Raw genomic sequence first — 12,582 nt, 5'->3', positions numbered from 1 at the left:
CTCTCTCTGGTCAAATTAAAATGAATGAATGAATAAATAAAGTTAGATAATTCTTTAAAAAAAAAAAAAAACAGGGCTTCATGTCATGTTATCAGATGGTCTTCTAAAAATTTTTCATGAATTCATGATATTCCATTGTAAGAATATATCATTATTTCTTAAATAATCTCCCTAATGTTGGATGGATGTTTAGATGCTTGTAATTTTTCACTTTTATTTATAGTTCTGTGATGGTAACTATTTCTTTTTGAACATCTGTAGTTCTTTTCTTTCAAAAATTATTTAATTTTATTCATCATCATCATCATTATTATTATTTAATTTGACCAGAGAGAGAAAGAGTAAGAAAGCAAGCCATCAAGCATGGGACTTGAACTATGGTTGGCCATGTGAAAATCCAGCACCTTAACCACCACGCCACCTGCTGGTCTGGACCATCTGTAGTTCTTTCCTAAGGATAAATTGTAGACTTAGAAATGCTTGTTAAAGGACCACCCATTTTTGTACTTTTGTTATTTATTACACTGCAGAAAAGCTATATTGTTTGTATTCTTATCACAAGGTGGCCCATTTTAATCTTAGTTATGAATAATTGGTCTTTTGAGATGAAGAATAAGCTTTCATATATTTAGCAATTAATTAGAGAATTAATAGAGACGTTTAAAAGCTGTCCGACTAATTTGTCTCTCTCTCTAGCCCTCACGTAGTCAAGTATTATGGCAGTTATTTTAAGAACACAGACCTGTGGATTGTCATGGAGTACTGTGGGGCTGGTTCTGTATCGGATATCATTCGGCTACGAAATAAAACGGTAAGTTTCCCTTCTAGAACAATTCAGCTCAGCTAGTCTCTCATGCCATCTTCTTTTCTCTGGCCTTTATTTGTGTGCATCCTCCTACTACTGTATCTGGTGGTGACTGTCAAATCCGCCCTTCTCCATGGCTCTTCCCTCCTTAGTTCTTTAATGTACCATAAAAGCAGCATTTAAAATGTTTTTGAGATTTTTTGCCAGAGGACGCTAGAGAGAGACAAAAGAGAGGGAAAGTAAGAAATTACCCCCTGGGGAGATGGCCACACCGCAGTCCTTTCTGTTCCACTCTCCCCCTGGGATTTTGGGCATGCATGCACACATACCTGACAGAATTTTCAAACTGCCTGGTCTAGGACTTGAACTGTGATTGGCCAGTGCCTAAACTGTCATGCCACCTGCTGGTCCCAATGTGACAGTTTTGACACCAACTCAGTCCAGTGATTTTAGTATGCTTTGCTGATTTCTTAGTGGGGGAAAATATGACTTTCTTGTCTTAGTTATAGAGGGCATTTAAAATGTTTATATCTGGGTTTGGATTTCTCCATTTACCAGCGTATTGTCAGAGCAACTTCCTGTACTTCTTATTAATCAGAAAATAATGTTACTATGAAAGATTATTTGCTGTTACTAAGATTGTTGGAATAAGACCTAGGGGTCATAGGTTCTAGTTCCGGTTCAGTTACTTAAACTTTTCACTTATTCACTCAGTAAATACTTCTAGACCTTTGCCATTCTAGTCCATTGTGTTGCTAACAGCAGAAATACCTGAGTTTGGGGAATTTATAAGAAATAGAGGTTTATTTACCTCACCGTTTTGGAGGTCAAGAGACCACATCTGGTGGAGGTCCTCTGGTGGGTTGCGGCATCACGTGGTGAAACGGCAAGAGCAGAGCTGTGTCTGTGTGGGTGCGTTCCTCCTACACGGCCACCAGGAGTCAGTCATGGAAGCCTTCCCCTAGTCACCTCCCAGAGGCTCTGTCTCTGAATCTCACAGTCAGAGTAAGTGTCCTCGCAATGCTGTCACAGAAGGAACCGAGTCTCAACACATAAAGTTTTTGGGAATGTGCTCAAACCATAGCAATTGCTTTAGGCCTAGGGTTCTAGTAGTAAACACGTTAGACCGTGACACTGCTTTTATGGTAGTGCACTTTCTTGTATGGCGACTAAAACCCGATTAATGGTAACTAGAAAAGAAATGCTACGTGGTGATAAAGTCTTTGAGGAAGATGAAAAAGGATGAAGTGACGGTAGAGGAGTAGTGTTCAATTGCTACTTTAGGCTAGATAGTGGAGGAAGGTCATTCAGAGGAGGTAACAGTTAAAGTAAAATTGAGGGCCAGTCTGTGGTCTGGTGTTTAAGGTGGCTGGATCCCATGTGGCTGACCATGTAGTTCGAGTTCTGGACCTGGCAACTTGAAAACCATGCCAGGCCCATGTGTGTATATGCCCAGAATCGTGAAAGGAAGAAGAAATAGAGAAGGATTGCAGTGTGACCATACCCCATAGCAGGTGTGTGAACATGCCCCATGGAGGGAGGGATGTGTTATTCGCTCTTGTCTCTCTCTCTGGCAAGTACATGCTTCCATTGGCAAGTTAAAAATAATAATAATAAGTCAGACTTGAATGATGGGAAGGAGCTAAGAGTCCTGAAGAAACATTCTAGGTGGGGAATAACCAGTGCAAAGACCCTGAGGCTGTAATAAGTTTGGCATGTTTGAGTGACAGAAAGGCCACTGTGACTGGAAGGGAACCGGCAAAGGGGAAACTAGGTAGTGAGGTTGGACGAGTGGGCCGGGGTAGCTTATTTAGGTATTGCACGTCATGGCAATCAGTTTGAACTTTATTCCAAGTGTAATAGCAAACTTGCTGGATACTAAACAAGTGGGTGAGCCATCTGATTTGCATTAAAAAAAAAATAACTCTTGGGACCAGATGGCATAATGGTTATGTTGCTGTACTCCCATGTAGTCAACTGTGGTTCAAGTTTTGGACCTCGTGACTTAAAACTCACACTGAGCGTGTGCGTGCGTGCCCAAGATCCTGAGAGGAGACTGGAGGAGAAGGGATTGTGGCGTGGCCCTTCCCCTGTGGGGTGATTTCTCACTTTCTAACTGTCTTTCTTTGTCTCTCTGGCGAGCACATGCCCTTGATAGCAAAAATCTCTCTTAAAAAAAAGATAATTCCTGCTTCTGTATAGATTGTGGGTGGATGAGAATAGAAGCAGGAGAAATATTAGCCTTTAGTTTGGTTTCATATTTTTTGTCTTAATATGGAAAGTAGGAACAATAATATCCACACTAAGTATTTGCCAAGTGTACAGAAATTAATTTGAATATTTACAATACTTAGAATAAATTTTGAGGTGCTGTACAGATGATAAGGTGGGGGTATTTTAAAACTCAGTTATAACTTTTCAGTCATCCACACTACTATCTCCTTTTCTTAATTTACATTATTCAAAGTCAGTATGTTTGCCTAATCAAATAACAAGTTCTAGGAATAGTATTGTACCATAAGTTATAGATAAAGAAATTCCAAAGCTTGAATAACATATTGAACTAAAAATTAGGTTCCAGGGCTTTTAAAAAATATATTATTATGATTATTATTTTTAATTTGCCAGAAGGCATGTGTACTTGCCAGAAAGAGACAGAGACAGAAAGAGGAAGTGAGAAAGCAGCTCCCATGGAGGATGGTCATGCCACAGTCCCTTCTCCATCTCTCCCTCTTTGAGATCTTAGGCATGCACGTATACGTGCTGGTGTGTTCCTGAGGCCGCAGGGGCTGGCACTCAGACTGCCCAGTTGGAGATGTTTAGGCAGATAAGTGAATCTGATGTTTGGGGAGAGAACTGACTGGAAATACAGTTTTGGGGGTGGTCAGCATGCTGATACTGTCATAGGCTCCGGTGTTGTTCCTCGGTTGAATAAGATCTTATGTTTCTAGTCAAGGAATATACGGTGCCGTTGTAAATTTATCAGATTTGAATTTATTCTTGTTTTCAGTTAACAGAAGATGAAATAGCTACAATATTACAGTCAACTCTTAAGGGATTAGAATACCTTCATTTTATGAGAAAAATACACCGAGACATCAAGGCAGGAAATATCTTGCTGAATACAGAAGGACACGCAAAACTTGCGGATTTTGGGGTAGCAGGTCAACTTACAGTAAGTACAAATGTTATTTGTATTTGATTAGCTTTCAGCTGTCCTGGGAAGCAATTCCTTTTACTCCCCCCCCCCCCCCATACTATTCTTGGCTTAACTCTATTAGTGAAAAATTGTAGCATCTACAAATAGGTTACAAAAAAGCTAGTATTGTTACTTTAGACTCTTTCCTGGGGTCTAGGTCACATAGTTTAACTTGTTTCACTATATTTTTTAAAGAGTTATTTTATTAACATTTATTTATTTTATTTTGACCAGAGTGGGACAGAGAGAGAGAGAAAGAGAGAAAGCGAGAAAGCAAGCTGCCAGGTCCTGTATTTGAACTGTGGTCAGCCATGTGGGAGTCCAGTGCCCTTAACCACCACTCTACCTGCTGGCCTCTGTTTTACTGTTATAAAAATGTAAACTAAAACAAAAAAATGATAGAAGTTTAAATTCTATTGGACTACGTTGGTGTATTTATAAAAGGAAGAAAAATTAAGTCCAAATTGCTTTCCTTGAATAAGATATAACATCATCTCATTCACCTTCCGGGTAGTCCTTGACAGTTACTGTGCTGAAAATGCTGTCCTCATTTGGTTCCAGGATACAGTCTCTCAAATCTCCTCCTACCTGAGTGCAATAAAAAAAAGACAGAAGACACTCATGTATCAAAACAGGATGTTTAGGGGAACCAGCAGTTGGCGTAATGGCTATGTCTCTGGATTCCCACGTAGTCGACCGTGGTTTGCATCCCGGACCCGGTAGCTTAAAACTCATGCCGGGCGCGTGTGCGTGCGTGCCCAAGATCCCGAGAGGAGAATGGAGGAGAAGGGATTGCGGTGTGACCATCCCCCCTGGGGGGTGATTTCTCGCTTTCTGTCTCTATGTCTCTCTCTGTCTGTCTGGCGAGCGCACGTGCCTGATAGCGAAAATTCTCAAAAAAAAAAAAAAAAGAACAAAAAACAGGATGTTTAGAATACCTGATTTTGTAAAATAGATAAACATATATGAAAGTGTATTTAGAAAACTAGACACAGTTCTTGAGAGAGAGAGAAAGACACTAAAATTTGCAACAATGCTATATATCATGTAGCTTTTGCATGCCTGAATAAATATGTATATATATATATATGTACACATACATATTTATATAGTTTATAGCTTGTTTACACTGGGGTTATGTGTAGTTTCTATTTTTTTAATTTTAAATCTGCCTGGGACACCTCAAGGAGTCTCATAATTTTTCTTTTTTTCTTTTTTTTTTTTTTGAGAGTTTTTTGCTATCAGGCATGTGCACTCGTCAGAAGAGACAGAGACAGAAAGAGAGAAATCACCCCCCCGGGGAGATGGCCGTGCTGCAATCCCTTCTCTTCTAGTCTCCTCTCGGGATCCTGGGCACGCATGTACACGTGCCTGGCATGAGTTTAAACCACTGGGTCCGGGACTCAAACCATGGTCAACTACATGGGAGTCCAGTGACATAGCCATTACACCATCTGCTCGTCCCAAGAGTCTCATAGATATTGCAACAGCACAGAAATTGCCTCAATGTTTTTAAAAAATCAGAAGCTTACCAGTGAAATGAGTTGTAGGCTTTCCAAAAGATTTTGTTAACACCTAAGAAAACAATACTAAACAGTATTATCTAAACTACAATCTTTTTTAAAAAGAATTACTTTATTTCATTTTATTCATCATCATTATTATTTTTTAAATTTGACTTCAGAGCGAGAGAGAGAGAGAGAGAGCGAGAGAGAGAGAAAGGGAAAGCAAGAAAGTTCCCCACCACGTCCAGCACTCAGACTGTGGCTAGCCATATGGGAGTCCAGCACCTTAACCACTACACCACCTGCCAGCCCCCAAACTATAATCTTAATAAAGAGACCAAATTTAAAAGTATATGCTTCTGGTACAATATAAAAATATAATATTAAAATTAGGAATATCGATGATATTTAATAACTTTAGTAATTGATTACTCAGAAATTACTTGTGATGTGCTTACTGCTCTCACACCTGCGGAATTCCCCCCTTTTTTTTTAGTAATCGTGTTTCTAGTGTAGTCGCGGAGCTGTGCAGCCATCACCGCCGTGTGATTCCAGACAGAACGTCTTTAGCTTCCCCAAAGTGAACGGTACTCATTAGCAGTTTCACAACAGTGTCCCCTCTTCCTGGCAACGACTAAGTTTCTTTCTTTCTCTGTAGAAAAAAAAAATCTCGCTTTTATCTTACAGTTTCTGTTTTTGATGTCATGGTCTTACCAAAGAGAGACAGTGAGAGAGGGAGAGGAAGACAGCACTCCAGATGGGGCGTGATCACCCTCTCCTCCATTTCCCCATCCCGTCAGGGCTGCAGACACGCATGCCTGTACCCTGTGTGTCCGCAAGCCACCAGGGCCAGGACAGGAACCCCAGGTGGCCACATGTGATCTGGCTCGCTCCACTAATAGGCTACAGGGCTGGCCTCATCTATACTTTTTTTTTTTTAGTATTTTTTTCAGTTTTGTTTTTTATATTTAAAATTTTGAATACTTGGACTTCGGGTGAAAATATAAGGTAGTAATTTGAGGATAGAGTTTTTTTTTTTTTTCCCCAGAATTATGTACTTTATTTATTATTGTTATTATATACTTTGACCAGAGAGAGAAAGAAAGAAAATATGAGAAAACAATCTACCAGGTCTGGAATTCGAACTGTGGTCAGCCACGTGGGAGTCCAGCACCTTAACCGCCATACCACCTGCCAACCTTACAGAGACGAGCCACATGCTCATTGGTTTTTGTTTTTAAAGAATTATTTGTTTAATTTTACTTATTATTATTTTTAAAATTTGCTACAGGTGACATGCACTCACCAGAGAGAGAAAGTGAGAAAGCAAGTCGCCAGGTCCAGGACTCAAACCGTGGTCAGCCATGTGGGAGTCCAGTGCCTCAACCACCATGCCACCTGCTGCCCCTCCTTTTTTATCCTTATTTGTGGCATAGTTTATCTTTTGCTTGATAATTTCAGTTTACAATTTTTTTTTTTAAGAGAGATTTTTCTTATGGGCATGTGAGCTTGACAGAAAGACAGAGAGAGAAAATGAGAAATTATCCCCTTGGGGAGATGGCCACATTACAGTCCTTTCTCCATTATCCTCTCAGGATTTTGGGTGCACATGCACCTGGCATGAGTTTTAAGCTGCCAGGTCTGGGATTCAAATTGTGGTCGTCTATGTAGGAGTCCAGCAACATAACCATTAGGCCATCTGCTGGTCCCAAATTTAAAAAAAATTTCTAACTAAATACCCATTTCTAATTGAGATAATCTGGTGAAAACAGATAGTTTGACTACCACTGCTTGAAAAGACCACTGCAAATATTAAGTTTCTGAGCCAAGGAAGTGACTAAGCAATACGTTAGTTCCTGTGTCAGCTTTTTACATTGAACGGACAGAGTGAGGTCTATTTAAAAATATTACCTGTCATTTGCTCCTGACTGGCATAACTTAATTTAAGTCACAGGCACTTTAAAAGAAATAGTGTTGGTGGGACCAGCAGTTAGTGTAATGGCTATGTCGCTGGACTCCCACGTAGTCAGCTGTGATTCGCGTCCTGGACCCGGTGACTTAAAACTCACACCGGGCGCGTGTGCGTGCGTGCCCAAGATCCTGAGAGGAGAATGGAGGAGAAGGGATTGCGGCGTGACCATTCCTCCTGGGGGGGTGATTTCTCGCTTTCTGTCTCTCTGTCTCTCTCTGTCTGGCATGTGCACGCGCCCTATAGCAAAAACCTCTCCAAAAAAAAAAAAAAAGAAATATTGGTGATGGCAGTTGGAAGGCCTTTTGCATCTTTAGTTCTTTTTTAAAAATATCCTCCTTCTCTCTTTTTTAAAAAAAGAGTTATTTGCATTATTTATTCTTAATACTTTTGAGAGATTTTTTGCTCTAGGGTGTGTGTGTTTGCTGGAGAGATAGACAGAAAGTGAGAAATCACCCCCAGGGTGCATACGTTTTGAGGCACTTGCACATAAGATAAATTTCTAGGAATGGATAGGTCAAAGGATATGGAAATTTAAATAGTTAACACATATGTCAATTTGCTTACTAGAGGTTTTACCAGTGTATACTCCAGTAGCATTGTTTTTCAGTTCTTTTTTTTTTTTTTTTTTTAGATTTTATTGCCATAGGGCATGTGCGCTTGCCAGAGAGAGACTGGGGGGAGGGAGGTTGAGAAATCACTCCCAGGGTGGGTGACCATGCCACAGTCCCTTCTTCATTCTCCTCCATTTTGTGCACTCACACACACAAGCCTGGGGTGTTTTTCAGGCTGCCCGTTCTGGTACTCAAACCACACAGCTGGCCTTGTGAGAGCCAGCGCCTTAACTACCATGCCGCCTGCTAGTCTCAGTACAAGTCATTTTTTATTGTTGAAAATACCTTTTTCTCTGTAGCGTTTGTTCTTAGTGTTGGTCTCTTTTCCTTTCTATTTCAGGATACCATGGCCAAGAGGAATACAGTGATAGGGACACCATTTTGGATGGCTCCAGAAGTGATTCAGGAAATTGGGTACAACTGTGTGGCGGACATCTGGTCTCTGGGAATAACTGCTATAGAAATGGCTGAAGGAAAGCCCCCGTATGCCGATATCCATCCCATGAGGGTAAGGAAACGGGCAGAAAACCAATGGGATGGTTAGTTGCTAATCACCATTAGAAACTTAGTCCAATGTCTTATTTGGTTAGCTTCCAGTAAACAAATTAATTCCCTATAACTGATGAGTGTCCCTGTGGGAGTTCAGTGCCTGAACCACAATGCCACCTGCTGGCTTCCATCCCAGTGTTTTTTTAAATTTTAGCTTTTTCGTTTTTAATTGCCAGAGGGAGCTTGTGCTCACCATAGAGAGAGACAGAGAGAAAACATCCCCAATGGGGTTTGTTCATGCCACAGTGCCGGCTCCGTTTCCCTATCCCATCAGGATTTTGCTCTAGGGGTGGGGGCGGAGATGGGGGTGAGGAGTCGAAGCATATTTGGCCACGTGGGATCTGGCTTTCTTAACCACTAGGTTATGGGGCTGGCCCCTGCCTTTTTTTTTTTTTCCCTAATGTTCAATTTTTACTTTTTTTTTTTTTTTCTATCAGAGGGAGAGAAAGTTAGTCACCCCCAGCAGGGTCTTTACACTGTGATCCACTTCCAGTTTCACCCAGCCTAGATTATGGGTATATGTGTGCATTCCGGGCATGAATCCAGGACGTTCTGGTGAGGCACTCACTTTATTTTTTTGATTTCCAGAAAGAGACAGAGACAGAGAGAGAGAGGGAGAGAGAGGGGAAATGCTCCCCCTAGTGGAGCATGCTTACATTGCAGCCCCTTCTCTTTGTCCTATTGAGATTTGGTGTACACATGCATGTGCGTACACAAACACACATGCGCTGGCCTGATTTTCAGGCCGCCAAGGCTGGATTCAAACCATTTGGAATCCCACACCCACTAGGCCGCAGGGTTGACCCTGCGAACTATTTTTTTCAACTCATGTCACTAACATCGATTCTGACTTATTTGATCTTTTTCCTGCCAGGCTGGAATTTGTGTTTTGGTTCCTGGCTCCTCAGTCTCTTCATCTGGAGGCTCTGAGCTCTGTAATCTCTGGAGTGTTAAGGGGCCCATCTTCAATGAAACTTGCCAGCATTGTGCCCAGGGGGTTCTCAGGTTTTACTGGCCCCCAGAACCCCTGTTCACAGAGCTGATATAAGACCCTGACCCTACCTTCTTCAGGGGGCTCCATAGTCCTCTCTGTACCTCCCAGTCCCAGCTCCTCCTTTTTTTTAAAAAAAATTACTCTTTTTTTTAAGAGAGAGATTATTGCTATAGGTTGCATGCTCTCGCTAGAGAGACAGAAAGTGAGAAATCACTCCCCAGGGGGAATGGCCACATTGTAGTCCCTGATCTCCTCCATTCTCCTCTCAGAATTTAGGGCACACATGCACATGTGCCCAGGGTGAGTTTCAAGCCACTGGGTCTGGGACTCAAACCACGGTTGGTCATATGGGACTCCAGTGACGTAACTATTACTTCATCCTCTGATCTAAAAATTATTTTGAATTTTATTATTATTATTATTTTATTTTTAGATTTATTAGTATCTTTAAGTTTGACCAGAAAGAGACAGTGAGAAAGTGATAAAACAAGCCACCAGATCTGGGACTCAAATTGCTGTTGGCCATGTGGGAACCCAATGCATTAACCACCACACCACCTGCTAGCCCTTACTCTTTTCTTTTTAATTAGTTCTCCTATTAAAGAACTTAACAGTTTTAAAAATTATTCATGTGCCCAAAGATAAGCCTTCCCTTTTTTTGGGGGTAGAAGTGAGGAAGGGATGGGTTTTGCCAGTTATATTTTTAGAGATAAAGAATATAATTTAAGCTGCTTATTGCAAAGAGTTTTCTTTTTTCAAAAGCTATGGCTTTTCTTTTATTGAAAATTCAGTAAATAATAGCTTTATTTTTTTGAAATAGAGAGTTTAATTGCAATGTAGTGTGCTCATTAAGCATTTCCTCCGCCCAGCAAGTATGTTGGCTTGGCTTGCGGTGGAGGTTAATGGTGCCCTTGTGATTTAGGGGACTTCTGGTTGGCGAGCTCACCACAGTCTGCTGATATGCAGCAGGTGATGGTGCCTGTGAAGGAGGTGGGAAACTGGATGGCATCAGGCCGATACGGGTACGCTTAGATCTTGCCTTTCCTCTTTGAAAGGCAATGTTCTAGTCAAATGTTCTTAGCAAAGAAAAAAGGATTGAGATTGTGAGGTGCATGGGACAGGACTGCATGTAACTGAGGGCGAGAGAGACATCAGGATCTCATGCCTTACTTCTTGCTTTGAGATACATAAACTTTTGTTGGATTTATCAGTGGATGAGAGAAGACTCACTTTGTTAATGTCAACTATCCCAGTCATTATTTTGTTAGAGCATCATTTTTATTTAATAAACCTTTCTTTCTTTCTTTTTTATTAATCAGGCAATCTTCATGATTCCTACAAACCCTCCCCCAACATTTCGAAAGCCAGAACTCTGGTCCGATAACTTCATGGATTTTGTGAAGCAGTGTCTCGTAAAGAGCCCTGAGCAGCGAGCCACAGCCACTCAACTCCTGCAGGTATGAATCATCCAGGATGCTCCTCTGTTCATTTCATTTACACACACCCCCGACCTCCCCCCAAAAAGATGCTGCTAAGCCACCTATATGGAGATAGTTGGGACGCATAAGCCATTCCCTGCCTCTCAGGAACCTTGACTCTGTAAAGAATGGTAACTCAGTGAACAAGACAATGGTACAGGAAGATACAGGGCTGTGTGGGAGGAGAAAGAGGGGTGATTTCTCATTTTCCCTCTCTCTGTCTTGCTCTCTCTCTGACGAGCACACATGCTCTATGGCCAAAACCTTAAAAAGAGAGAGAGAGAATGATGCTTCAATGTGACATAGCCTTCAGACAGAAATAGATGTTTGGACCTGATTCAGGGGTAAGTTTAGGTGTAGGAACAGGAAAAGATCAGCAACTATTCCATTCAAAAAATACAGGAGAATGGACAGGTGGACACCACCATAAAACTGATGTTAAATAACAGATCATACTTACATGATGAGGAGAGAAATGATCTCACAGACTTCCCAAGCTGTGAGAACAGGCATCATGTTCTTTGTGTAAATGAATTGGGTTTTCTTTCTTTTCCTTCTTTTATGGAATTTTTTTATTTTTGTTTTTTGAAGATAGGGTCTCTCCGTGTGACAACCCTCCCAAGTAGCAGGGACCACGGGAGCATCCCATCACACCCAGCTCTTTCAAACAGATTCTTGGTGTGCAGCCCACACTGGTCATGAGTTTGAGATTTTTAAATTGTACTGGGATTTGAACCAGGACTTCCCATGAGGCCTTAGCCTGTCAAACAGCAGCATCTAGCACATGCTATCATGGCTGGGCCTGAACTGAGTCTTATCTCTAAGTGCATTGACAAATTCTTTTACTGCCTATGTAGGGTAGTAATGAAGTTTTATGGAAAGATCTCTCCTGTATTGCAATCCTACTACATGTTGAGATATACTTTCAATCTCTGGGTTACTTACAAAGACCTTGGAGACCACATCCTTTCATGGGTGAAAAAGAACAGAATGGAAGGACCAGCAGGTGGCGTAGTGGTGATGTCTCTAAACTCCCACATGACCCACTATGGTTCGAGTCCTGGACCCAGTGACTTGAAAATCACACCGGGTGTGTGTGCATAGATCCCAGGAGGAGAATAAAGGAGAAGGGATTGTGGTGTGTCTGTCCTCCTTGGGGGGTGATTTTTCACTTTCCCTCTCATTGTCTGTCTCTCTCTAGCAAGCTCATGTGCCCTATGGCAAAAACCTCTCTCAAGAACAAAACAGAATGGATCGCAAAGAGAAACACAGAGGACAATATAAGAGTAAATTTGTAAACCACAGGCAGGCTTCTAAAAAGAATTTTGTATGTAACTTTCATAGCATAAATTTTATATCGTGCTATAAACACAAACAGCAAATTTATAAGATTATAATAAATTACAAATATAATTGTATATATTTATAAATATACATAATCATGGAGACCAGCAGTTGGCGTAATGGCT

The 12,582-nt window shown here is 41.2% G+C and overlaps 1 protein-coding gene across 9 annotated transcripts in view; it reads left to right on the top strand.

Moving 5' to 3' along the window:
- STK4 (serine/threonine kinase 4) overlaps positions 1-12,582 on the top strand; it is a 99,236-nt gene that overhangs the window by 17,363 nt on the left and 69,291 nt on the right. For all 9 annotated transcript variants that reach the window (XR_001370329.2, XR_334410.3, XR_001370328.2 and 6 more), the window contains exons 4-7: positions 697-811; positions 3,816-3,980; positions 8,433-8,600; positions 10,955-11,092. Coding sequence is in view for 5 of the 9 variants with exons in the window: in XM_014587492.2 (XP_014442978.1) it covers positions 697-811; positions 3,816-3,980; positions 8,433-8,600; positions 10,955-11,092 (586 nt within the window). In the remaining 4 variants the exon portion in view is untranslated. The remainder of the gene's footprint in view (positions 1-696; positions 812-3,815; positions 3,981-8,432; positions 8,601-10,954; positions 11,093-12,582) is intronic.

The sequence above is a fragment of the Tupaia chinensis genome, unplaced genomic scaffold, assembly GCF_000334495.1.
Source record: "Tupaia chinensis unplaced genomic scaffold, TupChi_1.0 Scaffold000216_1, whole genome shotgun sequence".
In the NCBI taxonomy this organism is placed as follows: Eukaryota; Metazoa; Chordata; class Mammalia; order Scandentia; family Tupaiidae; genus Tupaia; species Tupaia belangeri.
This window is presented reverse-complemented; position numbering and strand designations above follow the sequence as displayed.